The sequence below is a fragment of the Ischnura elegans genome, chromosome 8, assembly GCF_921293095.1.
Source record: "Ischnura elegans chromosome 8, ioIscEleg1.1, whole genome shotgun sequence".
NCBI lineage: Eukaryota > Metazoa > Arthropoda > Insecta > Odonata > Coenagrionidae > Ischnura > Ischnura elegans.
In genome coordinates, this window is record NC_060253.1 from 91,424,582 (window position 1) to 91,443,096 (window position 18,515).

At 38.5% G+C, this 18,515-nt stretch overlaps 1 protein-coding gene across 1 annotated transcript in view; it reads left to right on the forward strand.

The window, feature by feature from the left end:
• The first annotated feature begins 1,946 nt into the window (after positions 1-1,946).
• The window catches only part of LOC124164456 (neuroligin-2-like), a 113,653-nt gene continuing 97,084 nt past the window's right edge, over positions 1,947-18,515 (forward strand). Inside the window, exon 1 of the mRNA XM_046541782.1 lies at positions 1,947-4,845. Coding sequence (XP_046397738.1) covers positions 4,012-4,845 — 834 coding nt within the window. The 5' untranslated portion in view covers positions 1,947-4,011. The remainder of the gene's footprint in view (positions 4,846-18,515) is intronic.

The window sequence follows — 18,515 nt, forward strand, 5'->3', positions numbered from 1 at the left end:
TATGAGTGGGTACTCAAGTCTTTAGTATCCTTGTAAAAAATCCCATGTACTCTTAGAGGGCGTAAAATATTGATTATTGAATTTATTAAAATAATACTCCAATCACTTATCTACCAGTTTTTCATTAAACTGTTCAAAACTTTAATATGACTTGCAGAAATAACATGCATCCCAATGTGACATTTCCTGGAGAGTGAATGCACTTACTAACAGCACATTAAAATACCCTAAGCTTTAACAATATGAAAAATTCCTTTTAGACACGTAAGTAAAATAACGGGTTTAGTTTGTCTCTCATAATGAATACCCACTCATAACATATATCTGAATTGAAATTTAATTCAGAAATAATTTAGAAAACAAGGGTAATTTATCTAACACCAATGAAAGGTTATCACATCCATAAACTAATCTTGCTTTTTTGCACCTGGAGTTTCATTATATCAGTTACATAATTTGCAAACATCATTATCTCAAGCTATTTCTGTAATTGAAAAGTTGTTTCAACTTTAACAAAGGGGGGATTTGATTTTTTTTTTAATTTCCTTGTTGGAGCTGCATTTTGAAGGATTGTGCCGTATTTCGAACTCACTGAAACAAAGTACCTTTGATTGCAGATATTAGGTATTCATGAGATAGTTAGCCATTATCCAAGATTAACTTATGACCTTCTCGGGAAAACATAGCGAGTCTTTGAGAAAAGAATTCACGACCATTAATTACACTATGATCTACACATTTTTAATATCCAACTGAATTTATACCTAAAGTAAACGAGGTTGTCTTCATAAAGTGAGAACCTTTCGAAAGCATTGGTTGACACATAAAAGTTATTATCTAAAAAATATTCGAAACTGGAGCAAAATACCGAACACATCGCTTTAGAATAACTTGGATGATTAAGCGTCCCTCGAGCTCAGCTGCTACAAGGGATGAACCTGATAGTCTGAAGCATTTCTATATCTAATTGCACGATTAACGGAATGGAATGCAGATACTGGATGTGGTGTTTTTTCGAGGACTCCCACGTTAACAAAAACCAGAAAGTCGTGGAGTACGCCTTGCGTATTTTTCCATTGTTCATTTGAGGGAACTTGAATTTAAGAAGAAACAGAAAATATGCCGGAATATCGAGCTAGTTTAATGGATAGAACTATGTACTGTTGAGAGAAGTGTAGAACTTACAGATTGCTGAGACGGTTCAAAGATCCACCTGTAAAAAGAGAAACATTTTAAGAGCCTCTTCACAAGTTAACTACTGGAGAAATGGCTTACATGTGAGCCTTTTTTTATTATCCTCCAGTAAATAGCCCCCAACGCTACTTCCGAAGAAAACAAGGATTTTTTTTCTAGATTACCGTAAACTATTGCTGAATACGCCGTTCAAATTTATCGCGTACCGATAACTACACACTACACAGTCTATATTTTTAAGACCCTCTTAACACGATTACATGACGTAACTTCATGCGAAATAACCACCACTTGATATGGCCTGACTTTTTACCTAGATGTAGAACATTACTTGGAGCAGGTACCTTATTGGTGTAAATACAGCCCTTAAGCACCCTAGCTAAAAGAGGCCCGACAAAAAAGCCTTCCTTTTTTAAGAGCCTCTTAACGAGATAACTAGTGGAGTAATGGTAAACATGCGAGAACCGTCATTCTTTTTTTTCAAGGACTCTCACGTAAACAGCCACCGGACCTTCCTTCCCCTACCATAACACCAACACACACGCAACAACAACCCCTAACTTGCGTTCGTCTTTCACGAGCGACACTGAACCCCTTAAAAAAATCGAACATCCTTTAGCGTTCGGGAATAGGGAGAGAGAGAGAGAAAAGGAAAGAGAAGAGAGGAGGGAAGACGGTCTTCCCTTCCACTAGTCCCGGTTCTCGGCCCCTCCAACTCCGCCCATCTCGCTCCAACATCGCCGTCTCGCGCTCATTCCTTCATCTGAGAGCGACACGCGTCGCGAGACTGCCGATCGACCTCACTCACCATCTCGCCTCGACCGAGTGCGGAACCCCCCGAGACACACGGCATCTCACGACCGCCGCGCCGGCGGAGTCGGAACCCTTCGCATCAGACGAAGTGAACCTCATATCCCTTGTCCATACAAGTCACCTCAACGCCTCCCCGCAGTGTTACCCCTGGATACCTAGTCAGTGAGACTTTCTCGACATGTTACGGGCAGTTGGGTCCTCAAAATCTGTCGGAAGTTTTGCGTAACGAGTCGGTGTTTTTTTTTTCTCTCGCCTTTGTATTCAATTCCACACTATTCCTAAACATTTGCATACTCGTCTCATAGTGTTTTCTCTGGATACGTTTTCAGATAGTCTTTTTTTTCAGAGCTGACGGCTTCAAAATCTTTCGTAGTTTTGCGTACCGAATTATTGTGTTTTTTCCCTCAAGTTCATATTCAATTACACAATATTTCCTTGACCTTTCCATACTCATCCACACTTGGGTGCTTTATTTTAGGGCCATTTGCGCAAGACGAAGCAATTCCTTTGTCAATAAAATTCCTCAAAACTCAAATAGTGTTTCGTATGGACATTTCTTTGAGTGGATCGTATGGTCTTCAAGACGTTGAGTGCTTCAATTCTCACGAAGTTTTTCACACCTACTTAGTGTTTTCATTCATCTCATATTTTTTCAAAATCACGTTACTCCTTCACCTTCGTAGCCTCTTTCACCCTCGGATACTTAGTTTCATTTTTACCTTCTCTCACCAAACTCGATAGTGATCACAATTCTTCACCTTACTTTTAACACCTGCTGAAAATATCCCTCTTCCATTCATCACTTGGATACTTAGTTATAAAATTTTCCTTCTCTACCACATTTAATTGCTACCATAATTACTATTCTCACTTGATTACCAGCTTTATTCATCCATTATTTATTTATGTATACTTTATTTTAACGTATTTCTTGTCCCCAATTCATGTTCAATTACTACCAGTGGCTTTTCCAGGTTTAATTACAATCTTTTGACTCGGATACTTCTTCTTTTGCAACCTCTCTCTCCCAATACTCAACTACTGAAACGACAAATACCCTCCGAAACAAATTTCTTTCTGAGGGATACTTTTTTACCATGGACGTATATTGCCATGAATAATGTCAACGGCATTTATATATTTGTTTCGCTTGGATAGTATCTGAGAGATGCTTCCAGAGTGCTTCATGTCAGCCTAAGTTTCAAACACCAAATCGATTTCGTTTGAAATTTCTCTTTCCTCCTTTGCTATCGTAATCCACTCTTGACAGCATTTCCGCATAACTTAACTATCATTTTGCCTGAAACACGTTTAGAGCAAATTTTGGTCCCGTCAGTTGAGCCTCTCCACCTACGTCGACGTTTCGAACGCGAATAGAGTACCTCTCCTAACTTCAATACCTCCAAAAACAATGCCTTTTCCTTGAATACATTTTTTTTCATCCATCCTTTAGGTTGAATCACGTTGATGGACATTTCAAAACATGTGCTAAGAATCGTTCCCTTTGATTAGTGCGAATTCATTCCACGTATTCCACCAGTTGAACATTTCCATTTCTTTCGATGCTTGGTACATCGACTCGGCTTTCTCTTTTCAGGGCTTATGGAGCTTGGGTTCATTTTTCGATACCGTCCTCAATGCCCGTGTCCAGTTGGACGTGCATTCACAGGCTCCTGTGAAAATTTGTTAGGCTTTGAGATTATTTGGATTCCTTCTTCCTAATTTGAAGGTTGACACCAAGCGTCTGCTTGATTCAATAATCGCTTTGTTTGGATACGACTTCAGTTTTAGATCAGCTGCCATATGCGAAAAATGCTTTACCTGCCATAACAATAATAATTCCTTCACTATTACGTTTTTCGTACAATTTATTGCCTGTTTCCACACTGACATTCCATCGGTGACACCATCAGTCGCTATCCTAAAGTTCTCCGTCCTTGGATATTTTATAATTCTGTCAGTTTCATCCATTCACCTTGGCATTGGTATCTTGAGAGTGGCATAATGAATACCGCAACGCGACCTGCCCTCAGACCCTCGCTTTTGCTAAGTACCACCTCCTCCGCCCTCATCCTGACACCATTCCTCCTCTACGCCCTGCAGACTGCGCAGTCCACCCTAACACAGCACCAACACCATGGTGACATCGGAGTCCTTAACTTCCCGCTCCCCAACAACACATCCGCCAGGAGAATCCGGCACCAATCGCACCACACCGCCTTCGCTAGGATGCAGGTCGACTCCCAGCGGAGCGCACCCAGACACCCGGCGGACATCGGAGATGGTGCCGTGGACCGTCCGGGTGCGGAGGACACCCGCGACCCGGACGATCCCGCAACCGCAGCCGGGAAGTTGCACACCCGCCCGGCAGTCAGCGGGAACGATATATCCGCTCGCGAGACCCTAGAGGAGGAGGGTCAGGAGGACTTTTCCGGTTCCCGGAACGTCCGGGACCGTTTACTGGACGCAGGGAGTGACTCAAGCAGTGATTCAGGGAGTGCGGATAGCTCTAGTGACTCCATTGCAGTAGGTGTTCCCTCCAGGGAGGTGGTTCTCCTGGATTCTTCCGGTGGTTACGAAGGTGCGGTGCCGTATCCATTGCCGCTTGTCAGGAAGGGAGAGGAGAGCGGTGGCGAGCCGGCGTCGGATGCGGGCCCAACTCCGGGCGCGGCAACGTCTTCCACTCCTCCGCCGACGACCCCAGCGCCACCGCCGCTTGTCACTACTGACTGCGGGGAGGTCTCCGGGCTGTGGATGGACGTGTCCACGGGCGGGAAGGTCGCCGCCTTCCTCGGCATACCGTACTCGGAGCCGCCCGTCGGGGAATTGCGTTTCAAGGTTAGTTTCAAGGGGACTGCATAGAGGAGGCCCAATTCCATCCCATGAAAGACTGGTTTCTGTTACCATTTTGGTCGCAATTGACCCCTTTATATCCCAATTTTGCTTCTATCATAAAAAATGAATACATTTTCGGCTTCATCCAGGAAATATTTAAACTACGAATTCTTTTACGCTGTAAAATTTAATGGTGAAATATGTAGCTGCCACAATCACAATGATTGAGTAGATTCTTCAAGTCTAATTTCTTCCGGAAGCATGACCTGAGTTGGAAAGGTTTTAAAAAATGTCCGCGACTCGGTGATATGTGCAACGTGATTCTTTTTTGCATTTTAATGCCTGCAATTTTAAGGAATAACATTTAAAGTTATGAATTTGATAGATCACAGTTAATAAATTTCGGTTAACACCCATAATTGCATCATACTTCTCCGTGAAACTCGTATCACTTTTCTCGTTAGCAATGCGAGCGGTGATTTTGTGAATCCATTTAAATGCGCTACGTGTGAAAACACATTTAGAGGCAGACTTGAGACTCTTTTGTAATATTTGTGGTTAGTGCTTGCGTGCGGCGCTATCTGCTCAATAGTTGGCGAACCATTATCACACGAAACACTAAAATTGAGCCATGAGCCGCGGTAACAATTGCTATGAGGATCTTGTAACCTTGATAGCGTAGTGGTCTGCGTAGTGGCTCGGAAAGACTAAGATGTGTGGTTCGATTCTCAGACCAAAAGAATAGTTTCTGATGGCAATTTATGCTCATAGATACTACGTTGGAAAAAGAATTAAATATATGCATGCGTGATAAATGTACCTTAAGATGCAACTATGTTATGAAACCCCGTTCGTGCTTTTTTAAAACATATTAGTGAACCCAACAAAGTTTATACCTTTATTCTTCACAATGGAAAGGATTCACAAAGTTAAGCCTGATGTTATGCATCAGTTATATTTTATAAGCAAATTAGTTTAGCATAAAAAATCATAATCTGTTCTTCCAATGCAATAATGACGGTAATTATTTTCTTGAACTAAATGATCGCGCCGAAATGACCTTTAATCAGTGGTAAGTTGGGCAGTTTAAGGGGGCAAGTTGGCTAGATAATAAGTTCTAAATGTTGCAGCCTCCCTCCGAGGAGGCATAATTTGTTCCCAATAGAGTTCATACAATATGTTCGGGTTCTGCCGAGGACAGAATTAAGGCTCTCAGTAATAACCACCCTCGAAAAATGAATCAACTATCTATATCAGATGGTGTTAGCAAACGGATCGCTCAAGAAGATTGAAGAGCAACGAAAATTTACAGAGGTTTATTTTTTAACACTGAGCTTAAGAATGCTTAGCAACAAGAGGATTACTCCATTTTGAGAAAGCATGAACGATTTTCAAATTTTTTTACAAGGTAATCATCGTACACAAATTTAGCAGCTATTGTGGGGTACAAAAACTTCAGAAGAGGGCTAGTGGAGGGGTTAGTCTGATCACAATAATGTACACGCAATCGGCCAAAATTGCGTATGCGTCTTCAAATATTCTTAAAGCGCTTTATCGCTGCTTGAATGAATGATTTAATTGATTAAATTTATCTACTTAAAGGGATATAGATGACCAATAATAACTCCGTAGAATGTCGTCCATATTTTATGGGCTATTTCACATGATATATTGGAAATTACACTTTAATACATCAAAGTCACTTGCGCACCCTTGCATGCTATTGAAAAATATCAGAGAAATATACCCATAGGTACATATTCACGGAGTTGCGCATTGGTTTTCTACATTTGCCACTTCACGCAAGGCAATCCCCACGGCATTTTACCTTTTTATGCCTGAATAAATGCAGAAAAGGTTTGGAAAAAAACATCTGTGTAGGAAGGTACTTCAAGCCAATCGTTTCAAAAGAAAGCCCAAAAGAGCTACCAAGTATCAGATGAGTTCAAACGTCTAGTATTACTCCTATTTTGAGATTCGAAGAGCCAATTTAACGTATTCTTACTATGCATAAAAGCTTTCTACGGCTGTCGCAGTTAGGTATTGCAGAACAGAAGATACGTTCCCAGTTCGGCGGTTCAAAGTCACAGAAAATCTTCAATACCCTTTGAAATACAGGGATAATTTAGTGCGAGGAAATTTACATCTAAAAAAACACGTACCTATTTAATGAAAAATGATTGATTTTTATTTCCAAATAAAATATTTTACTATAAACAGCTAAGCGTGCTCGATAAAAAGAAGGATATATTTTGCGACCTCGAAACTGAAGTTTTTTTTAGCAAACTTTGCCACTTCTGGTGATGAAATATTAAATGAGTTTTGGTACGAAAATCCGATAGGAATTGGAATTCTCGATATAAATTGCCTTAAGAAGGCATTATTGGTGAGAAAAAACCGTCAAATTCTATCGGCTTAACTTATGGGAGTGTTTTTAAATCTTAGCCTGCCGAAAGGTTGCATCGAATGAGCTGTAACTGCCGTGGGCTGAAATAATTAAACAGTTTCTCAATTGCTAGGACCAGACAAAATAAATTATCTTTAAAATTCAACCCTACGGTCGCTCATTTTTTATTCATTTTTCAACTCAAATTTATTACAAACTAACTGAAAGAATTTTGCCTTTTCAAATGCTATTTTAAATTTCACCTTTCTATTGTAAAGAGCTCACATAATTCTATCATCAGCGGGCTCGGCTAAACATGAAAATGAACCGCAATTAAGACCTTTTTAATACTAAGAGGGTGGTCTATCCCTCCTACGATTTAATTAAAATTATTATTTGAAACTCTGAAAAGGGACAATTTATTTACCAGCATACTCTTATTCTTCACTTCACGACCGTTTGCTGTCTTTGCCTTCGAAAGGGAGATAACTCTCACGTTAACCGATAGAAAATCTCCAAAATCCCTAGCCGCCAAAATTAGACAAATAATGGTGGCACAAAACTACCGATTTTGATAAAACTTTTTGCATGGAAATTCAGAAGTACACAAAAATTTTTTAAAAATTATGCTCTTTTTATAAATGGTGGATTTGTTCTATCTTCGGCGATTGAGGGATAATTTCTTGAATTAGGGAAATTCAACGGCTCTTATGGTCGTATTGGAGATCATTCTTTCTCGAATATTTTGGAAGTATAAGAGTAGCATAATTACGGAGTTGGGGTCAAAGAACAAAAAATAGAACGAATATTTAGAAAAAATTTATAGTGCCGTATAAAATGGAAAAATAAACTATTGAAGGGAAGGTATTTACAAACATGACTTTTGGACAAATTGTACGACAACAAGATTGTAGCTACCAATAAATTCAGAAATATACCAACAACAGTGAACTTTCCATGATTTTATAAGAAAGACATTAACAAAGCTCATTTTTTGAAAAACTATTTAAAATAATTGTATCTTGTAGTCATGAGTTTACGTGAATAACAAATGACCTTTTCCATTTCCAATGAAATAAATACTGCAATCATTAATAGAAGATTCAAAAGTCACCTTCGCATACAATACTTCGAGATAAATGCGCACATAAAGCATAGATGCTAATACCGGCTGAGAGAGAATTTTTACCGAATTTCTTCCATCTATTAAGAAATCTAATTTGACTCTAAGCCAAAATAGGATTATTAATTCTACACGTTCCAAATTTTATCGTACTTTAGGGAGAATCTACAAAGATACACTGAAAACTAGAACGCAACTTTTCTTTCTAACTAACAATAACAAATAGATGACAATAACAAACAGCGCAAGAAGAGATGTACCTGAAAAAGGCAAAAATATAATTAACAACAGCTTCGTTGATAACGGCTTCCGGGTGCAGCTGCGTGTTGCGCTTTGTCGTGCAAGCTTTCGCGACCGTTGCAGGACGCATCATCAGGCGATGAATGAAATTACGGAAATCGGTGGTCAATTAATATACTCGTCCACCTCCCCCATCCACCGGAGTAGTGGGGGAGGAGGGCGGAGTTGACGTCAGCAGAACTCTCACCCCTGTCCTTGTGCGACGAGCGGACTCTTCTGCAACACGCAGCTGCACCCGGAAGCCGTTATCAACGATGCCCCTCGCTGCGAAAACCTACGTTCAAAGCTAACAACAGCTTATTTGAAAATGATAAGAATATTGTAGATATGGACTTCATGGTCAAAAGGAACTTCAAACCGATTTTATTAGTTTTTTTATTATTTAGTTAAGTAACTTAGAAGAAAAACAACAATGAAAACGTTATACATGGAAACAGTTAAAGCATTAAATTTCAATCTAAACAAATATACTCTCTTGCTTGCTAATGCAACACAGACAAATTAATACCATTAATTGGAGAACGGGGAAGGTATTTAAAATTTACCATATGATAAAGAGTCATTATATTATATTGTCCTGGGTAAAATTAAAATGGGTCTTATTGATATTATCATAAAAAATTCCTCAATGATAATTTTTTCCAAACGTTTTGTGAAGAGTTAGACATTAATAAAGAGAATGGACTCCATATAGCCAACACGCTTTTCGCGAACACGCACAATCGTCAAAAGGACTTAAATACAGAGAAATCCCTCAAAGCCTGAATGACTCATGTAAATATATACGTACTGGATCAGTAGGAGTACATATTTTATATTCATTTATGTGAACAGCATTTATAGGATACGTATTTGTTGTCTGCAATTCCATATTTGAATCGCTAACTGCAGAAAGGCATCATGTCCAAGTTGGAGGATTTATAATCTTTTTATTTATGTTGTTGCTAGGTGGAAGACAAAGTGTTTTCTACTAAAAGGAAACATGTTATGCCGAAAAAACCGAGCATATGTTGCAATAACATGTTTCCTTTTAGTAGGAAACGTTGAATCTTGCACCTAAAAACAACTTAAAGAAGAAGAATCGTCCAACTTGGATATGATGTATTCAGTTAGCGATTCATTTAGGAACTGTGTATTGGTTCAATGAGTATGGGGAGGATGATGATAAATTAACTCGATGTTTTACATTCCATTTTTTTACATTTTACCGTAGTAGCTGCTTCAATAGCACTTCGCTTGTTTTTACATCAAACAGGATCAAATAATCCAATAGGATTACATAGATTTAGCGATGAAATTTCTTTCCACCAATATTTTTCATGCTAATACTGCCCGCTAAGGAGAGAGTTTCCGAATTTACTAGTTCAATGCGTGGCGCATTTAGAAAAAAGTCAATGAAAATAACATCTATTAGACAGGGGGAAGAGTAATACGTCTCTGTGCTCTCCCTATTTTCCCTTTAAAAAATACTCCACGCTTGAAGCAAGTCCACCTTAGCGCAATGGCTCGCATGACCTCGACAAAGAACCCCCTACCCCGAGCACCCCTTCGACGCGAAGGTGAGCTGGAGCATCAATACCTTTATCAGGCGGGATTCGCCTCTCCGAGTGAGGAGTCTCCCGCCTCGTGCCTTTTTACGACTTGCTTTCCAAATATTTTTCACGCGCGAGACTGAATGAACTTTGAGTGGCAGTCCATAAAAACGAAAAAGAAATCAGTTACGCTGTTGGCTACACAAAGCGCCGCTTGGGATGCAAAACGGCCGCCTATTCTAGGATATAACATGGGACGAAACACAGCAGCTATACGATGACTTTTACAGTTTTGACCACATACAATCAACGCACGACAGGCAAAAAAGCAGTGTAACATTTTCTCCGCCTTGGAATGCATGTAGTACCTTAGTTTCCCCGAAAAGCTTAAGAGTGTCACTGATTTAAAGGACAAAAATATCGTTCGACTTGTTTCAATCCCTTTAAAATATTAAGCTAAGATATAACCTTTTAGAGATTGAATATCATACTGTCTAGATGGCCCAAGTTTTGATGCATATAATTCTCGTTAGTTTTTTTTATTTGTACTCTCAAGCAAAATACATGGAGGTGCATTGTATCGTTTTATCGGATAGCAAATTACACAACACGAGTATTCTTTAAAAAAAACAGCTCTTATATTGACTAAAGAGATTAAAATTATACTTTAAAGGAATGGCCCTTATGATGAGATATTGCAGAATTACTTTTCCATTTCATCGAGTTATTTAACCCATTTCAAAATAATGCATCGCAAATTAATCATAATAATCTACGATTTTTTTCTTAGTGTGCCGTAATGATTTTTTTGCAACCTAGCGAAACTTAAATGTGATTCTATTTAATAATGGCTAGCTCGCCATACGATTTTTGGAAATAAATAATCACTACAGAACTTTCTCTGATAAAATGTCATATATACCATTCAAAATTTAAAGAGGAAAAGTATGAGCAGCAGAAGACAATTTTCAATAGAAATGCCCAATCCATAAATGAAGCCATTAACTGGTATCATACGTAGCACCAGCACACAGTAGAAAAGATAAGCATGGTTGAAAAACTGAGAGATGACAGTAATAGGCATTTCAATTACAGTCGCTAACCGTCGCAAAGTCCTTACTCAACTTCGCCATACAGCAAGGCAATAAGACCCAAATATATTCAGTGAAGACGCAGTTATTCAACTCAAAATACCCACGAGTCCCGACAACCAGGAATTCTTATGGCTTGGGCTGGGGGTGTTTAATAATGCCTTGGATTCAATTAAACAATCCGATCTTGTTCAGCCAATAAAATAGAACTTAAAAGAACTCTGATGTTCCATAACTCCTTATATCCACCATTTATAGGTATTCTAATTATTCTATTCTCTACTGTCATAAATTTCTGTCACTAGTCTCTTTCGCTAAATCCGCATTGTAGATTCATAAATACGGCTTAACTAACTTCAACTCCCTGAAAATCCGGAACCATATATCCAAATAATTTATCTCACAATAATGAATGTCTACAAAAATCCTCATTAAAAGTAGCTTTAAATAAAAATTGATATAACTATGGAATAGTTATGCATGAAAAAGTACACTTATAGTCGATATTGATTCACACTCACTCAAGATATTTACTCGAAATTTAGTTTGGCTTGGTAAGAATAGGGCTCATACCGGACTAAGCTACAACCGTGTGAATCTCACACATTCCGGAAAGGAAGCAGTTTCTTTAATTAAACCGAAGTCTTTAGCCGGGACCTGAACTCAAAACCTTCGATCAACAGCCATACTTTCAACCCAATATGCCACCATGCTATCCATACTAATTCAAAAAGGCTTTTTTTGGTGAAATATTGACGTAAAAATCTGCACCAAAATTAGATCCAAATGGATTAAGATAGAATACCCATACATAAACATGCAATCACAGTATTATCACTCCACCATTGGTATGCAACAACTCTCCGATAATTCCAATCCAGTACCATGCCCACACGCGGCATGCTACATTTAAAAACCCATCAAATTCCCATCCTTAGGAATGCAATCACAACCTGCATGATAAGAAAATAAATAAATTATTTAATAAATCAAAATTATGATTCGAACATGGGTAAAAATGTTTCGTGAGTACATGAGTATCCTTATTTTAAGAGTTTTCATTGTGCATAGAAAACTCGTTCCAGGGGATTTAGCATGGAAAATAATTATTTCATGGAAAGCGATCGGCAGAACACCGTGAAATCAATAATTCAGCCATGGAAAGAAGTTTACATTAAATGGTATTCATTATTTACCTATGAAGTCGAAAAATTATAAAAAATATCAATTTCTTCGAAATATAACAGAAATATGTGACAAAATTGAAATCTCATTATATCCCTTTGTTGGTCTACATGCTAAAAGAACACGGATCGTCAGCTCTCTTTACCATTAAAAATATTTCTAAGGGTGAATACCATCAAATTCAAATTTCAATCTCTTAATATAATAAAAAGGAATAAAAGTTTTGATTATTGTGCCAAAAGCTGGCCTAAAATGATAAATACTCCTCAAAGCGACTTGTTTGTCGGAGTTTTCGTGCAAAATAGGGGGCAGAGGTTTTTTTTAATTTTCCCAGAGTTGGAAAATTCACAAAAAGGGTTGGATAAAGCATCACAAAAAGACTTACTAGTTCACGATTAACCTCGTAGAACCTCTGAAATGTGATAAAAAGGATAGACTCTCTATGGTAAAATGTATAAATTAATCCAACCCGGTTTTGTTACATGTCGAAGCCCTGAAGCAACGTGAAGATGTTACTATTTAACGGAACCCAGGCGGGCGTTACTAACTAAACATGTTCAGTTGGCCTTACAAAGTGGGCACTTCATTGTTCATGGTAAAACATAACACTAATTTTATGTAATTTCATAATATACTCATTCTATTGAAGTTGGCTTGAGAACAACAAGTAAGGAACAGAAAACAAAAAAATGGGAAGGCTGATCTTCATTAAGGGTTTTTTGTGCCATGGCAAACTATGCCCAGTCGCTCCATCCACTAAAAGACAGCAGCAATCGTTTTCTCTTCACAATCTAAGAGAATGGAGCTTATTTAAAACCGCGCTGTGTATAGGGGTCATTGATTTCGGACAATCACCGCAAACCCAAAGCATCATCAAATTACAGAAAGCTGAATGAGGACACGTGAGATTAATAACAGTATAGCTTGACACGTTTTCAATGGGAGAATAACATTAGAGCGAAAACATCCTTCGCAAAAGCCCTCTGATCCTACCTCCAATCATGCATGAGAAAAGTTTTCCAAACTCAGTAATCATCATTACTGTTATCCTGAGTACGGCAAAAGTTTTTTCTCATAATGATGATTTTGGTCATTGATGACGGGCTATTACCACCTGGTTAAATTCAAAATTGGCTATGTAGAGCGTGCTGATTCGATCACAAATGAGGAGAATTTCCCACCATATTCCAAAACGCAACGTCGAAAGAAAAGAGTACACATGGACGCGTCAAGGTTTGATGCTTTGCAAAAAAAATACGACCCCTGGGCGTAGAAATTCAGAGCATCTCCAAGAAAACCCTCGAAACAAACGACATCGTCAGTTGTTAGGCATTCAAGGATTTTTTTAAGTTCCAGAACTCTCAAGACTTAACTGGAAATTATTCTACCTCAACTAGTGAAACCTAAGGAACCAAAGCTAATTGTTTATTATTGACTGTATTAGCGTTGCTATGTTTCATTTATAATACTTCGTGGCCCTCAAATTGTTGCCACAAGGCATTTGCATTTATTTAAAGTCTTAAAATTGTTTTATGCCAGAAGTGGTTCTGATGTCATTTCTTTAACAACACTTATGCAATATTTGCTGCATTCCTTTTTGGCATACGTTTTTTTTATTTGATGGTGGCTCAGATTTTTATTTTATGACCTTGGAGACCACCTAAAGCTCCCTCTCCTTTGTCCTAATATGCCGAGTGTAAATGATAAATGTAAACATAATTAAAGGTGTGAGTCAATCATTGTAACCAGCAGACCGAGATAAGCTTTTTATAAACGTTGCTTTCTCTCTATGGGCCAAAGATATTTTATTCACAGCCCGCTGAAATTTAACAAATCAAATTCTCAAATAAGATGTTAAGATTTGCCAAAGACTGGCCTTTTTCTCAAGAAATGATTGAGCATTTATTCTGATGTCATTTCTTTAACAACACTTATGCAATATTTGCTGCATTCCTTTTTGGCATCCGTTTTTTTTATTTGATGGTGGCTCAGATTTTTATTTTATGACCTTGGAGACCACCTAAAGCTCCCTCTCCTTTGTCCTTATCAGCTGTAAAATCAAAATGTTGAGAGTAAATAAATCAGAATTATTATTATTATTAATACGTATTTTTTTGTTGTGAACTACGGATGATAACTCGATTTTGCAATTAGGTGTATACGCTGTTCGAGACGTGAATGGTAATTGGGATGGTTGGTACTGATTTCATACGATGAAAAATACCAGAAATTATACTAGTAAAGTTATTTATGCATGTAATAATAATATGTTCTTCCCATCATTAAAACTCTACGGAAATATCTACAACGATGATTTTCTTATAATTAGGATTGCTACATTTTAACGGAAGTCACATTTTACATATTACAGGAAGCTTTCTTCCGCTTCTTACCAGGTGTGGTAATATTTTACATCTCCGAGTATTGCCCTGGTCGTTATGCTTTCGTCAGATCATGCGTGAAATTCATGATGGAATTAGCAGGGAGTTTACTGGATCAGAGAGTTGACAACGACAGTCTAAATGAGAATCCTTGCTTTGCTGTTAGTCGTGTAGTGTTCAGGGGAAGTCAATTTTCAATGAGCGATTGGTAGTCGAACTCATTTTTATTTTACTAAAATAGAAGAATTTTAAAATTATTTACTAATAGATTAGTAAGTAGACCACTAAAAATGAAACTTTACATGACGTTAGTACGGCCAGTGGTGACATATTGCTCAGAGACCTGGACAATAACAATGGCGGATGAAGAAATACTGAGAACCTTCGAAAGACAAATTCTCCGTAGATTATGTGGGCCAGTATATGACCAGGGGGACTGGAGGATAAGATATAATGAGGTAATGAAGAAGCTGATCGAAGGAAATAACATAGTAAAGTTCATCAAGTCACAGAGGATACGATGGATGGGAAATGAAGAGAGAATGTCAGGAGAGGAAATACCAAAACGGATGGTTAAAGGGAGGCTATTCCACAGAAGAAGGCAAGGAAGACTAAGAGCAGATGGATGCAGGGGCACAGCTAGGAATTAAGGCTGGGGGGGGGGGGTTCAGGCGCAATTAATACCGGGGGGCATGGGGGTATGGCATACCCGCCAGGGTAAGCGGGAGGTGTGGATGTCCTCCGCCAGAAAAAATTAAGATAAATGGTTCAAAATGGTAGATTTTACGGCCGTCTGAAGGATATTTTATTAATCCTCACGCTATTCTATAAGTAATACTTATCCAATTAAGTAAAATAGATTTTACTTAAAAATGTCTGTGAGTTCTGATGGGGGGGGGGGGGGTTATCCCTCAAAACCCCATCTCGCTGCGTCACTGGATGGATGGACCAAGTACTGTGTGACCTGGGCAAGGTAGGAGTGAGAGGTTGATGGGAGAAACCTGCCAATAGGATTGCATGGGGATAAATTGTGCAGAAGGCCAAGGCCCACACCGGGCTGTAGTGTCACTAAGAAGATGAGGGAAGAAGAATAGGGTGGTTTCCTATTATTTTTTTATTGCATAAATCGAAAGATTATTACTTCTGGAATACGTATTTCACGCTTTTAGAATTTAAAATGAGGATACTTAAATTTCGCGATTAAATGAAAAGTGAAAATTTTCATGCGCGCGAAAACGCGACGGCAAAGTATGAATGCTGGGAAAACCCCGTGTGACGTCGTTCTGGTTCCCGCTGACGCCAAGTGAGGTGACCTTGGGGCGAGGCTTTGAGCGCTGATACGACGCAGGATATTAGCAGGATACTCTGCTTTCCGTTTCTAGTAGGATGCTAGCAGGTAGCAGAGTACTCTGCTAGCATCCTACTACAAACGCTACTGCTCTGAGTACTCTGCTACGCTTTTAGATTTTTAATTGACGATATCTATTTTTAGCGTTTAAATGAAAAGTGAATATTTTCAAGCGCGCGAAAACGCGACGGCTAAGTATGAATGCTGGGAAAACGCCGTGTGACGTCATTCTGGTTCGCGCTTTCGGCGTTTGAGGTGAGCTGGGGCGAGGCATTGAGCGCTGATACGATGCAGGCTGCTATCAGGTAGCAGAGTACCCTGCTAGCAGGTAGCGCTTGGCTTAAATAAGGATTACTAATACCTTATCAAACGAAGAAAACTTTCCGACCATAGGCAGTTTTAATAGGTGATTATTAAGAGATGTTTCCCTGAAGTCTGTGCCTCATGCACGCATTGGTAATCTCAGACGATGTAAAACTCCCGACCACTCGTATAGAAACTATAGGTCCCTGTGACGTCACGTGGGGTGGCATCGCATGGGCCCTTTTTCAAATGCGGTTAAAATTGACTATTAACATTCGTCTAAACTGGGATTTCTCTAACGAAATAATTTGTACATTATGAGTACACCAATGGTGGGTATCGAATCGCAATCAATACCTTTCGTTTTCTTTGATGAAGGAAACTACCCTGATGTTTAATTATCAAAAAAATTACATCTTTCTGGACTTTAAAAAACAACGATGGCTTTGTCATCGCATCCCTATACATTATTCAGGCAGATTATATTAATGATGCTACCAATCCAATTGGTACTAAGAAACTATGAGAAGTGGGCAAAATCAGATGGGGAAGAGTATTTTACAAACAACGATGGCTTTGTCATCGCATCCCTATACATTATTCAGGCATATTATATAAATGATGCTACCAATCCAATTGGTACTAAGAAACTATGAGAAGTGGGCAAAATCAGATGGGGAAGAGTATTTTACAAATCTAATCCGTAAGGACAGTATATTCAGAGGAATCGACCAGGTTAAGTAGCTAAGAGAATATAAGGGAAAAGGCCAAAAGTTGACCTAGAAATGGCGGACGGATTTTTTACGGACGTTCGATAACAAAAGCCGGACTGAATCCAAGGGGCATACCGCTACAGACCAATAGTTAGAAAAATAAATAAAAAACAGAAGGGTTGGATATTTTTAGAGCAGTGCCTCGTGAGTTTTCCGGAAGCACGGTAACAATCACGAGTCGAAACGAGAATTAATTGGATTTGGAGAGAAAGGCAAAGAGACTGTTTCACCTGTGGAGTTTCACGGACTCCTGCTGGTTTTATCATACGCTGTGCTTCTGGCTAGGATGGAAGGAAGGAAGCAAAACTCGACGGGTGCACACCTGTTGAAAGCGCAGTTTTTTCCGCCGAGAGGAAAACGAAGAAAAAAAAGACTCGCGGAGACCAAAAAAATATAAATGCGAGTTAGAGGCGTAAAATTCTCAGAGAATGGGATGCTAATCTATAAATGTAACACTTCTAATTTGCAAAAGCACTTCAACTACCATTAATCGGAGGTGAACAAAACAAGATTATAAAAAGTAACCTCTCACAATCTATGGGGGTAAACTTTTCTCGTGATTTCCACCGGATTAAAAACTCCACTTTTGCCGACTTTTCGAGCCCCGAGTCGAAAGAAATGAAGTTTTTAACTCTGTGTGGATATTGTGAAAATTACATCGGCGTAATTCGCTGGGAAAGCATCAAATGTTATTTACATCATATATTCTAGTCCAGAAACTTGGTATCCCTTGCCTTTCAAGGCACATTTACGCATTTAGAAAAATAAATTTAGAATTTAGAATTGGAAAGGAAAACCGAGGAGTAAGTACTACATGTACTGAAAATACAAATTATTATAAGAGTATTGTAACGGTTAATATGGGCTTTCATTTAAAAAATGAAAGTAAAATCACCTTAGTTTGAAATTCATAAAAATCTAACAGAAAAATCATCATTCATAAAAGTTCCATCTCTCCTAAGAAGACTGAAGAAGAAGAAGCTGAAGACGCTATTTATTCACTTTCTAAAAATATCTGATAAAATACTACATTGGAATCGAAAAATAAGTTTTGATGGTAGTGATATCTCTAAAAATACATGCTCAAAGTTTATAGATGTACCTGACCATTTTGTTGTTCCACAGCTTTTCTTATCGATTGTGGTCAAAGTTTATAAATTGGAAATTTTTCATTAAACACAAGTTTCACTAAATATACTGTATTAGAAAATAATAGGAGACGATCGTGTTGAAAATGATGCTTTTTGGCGT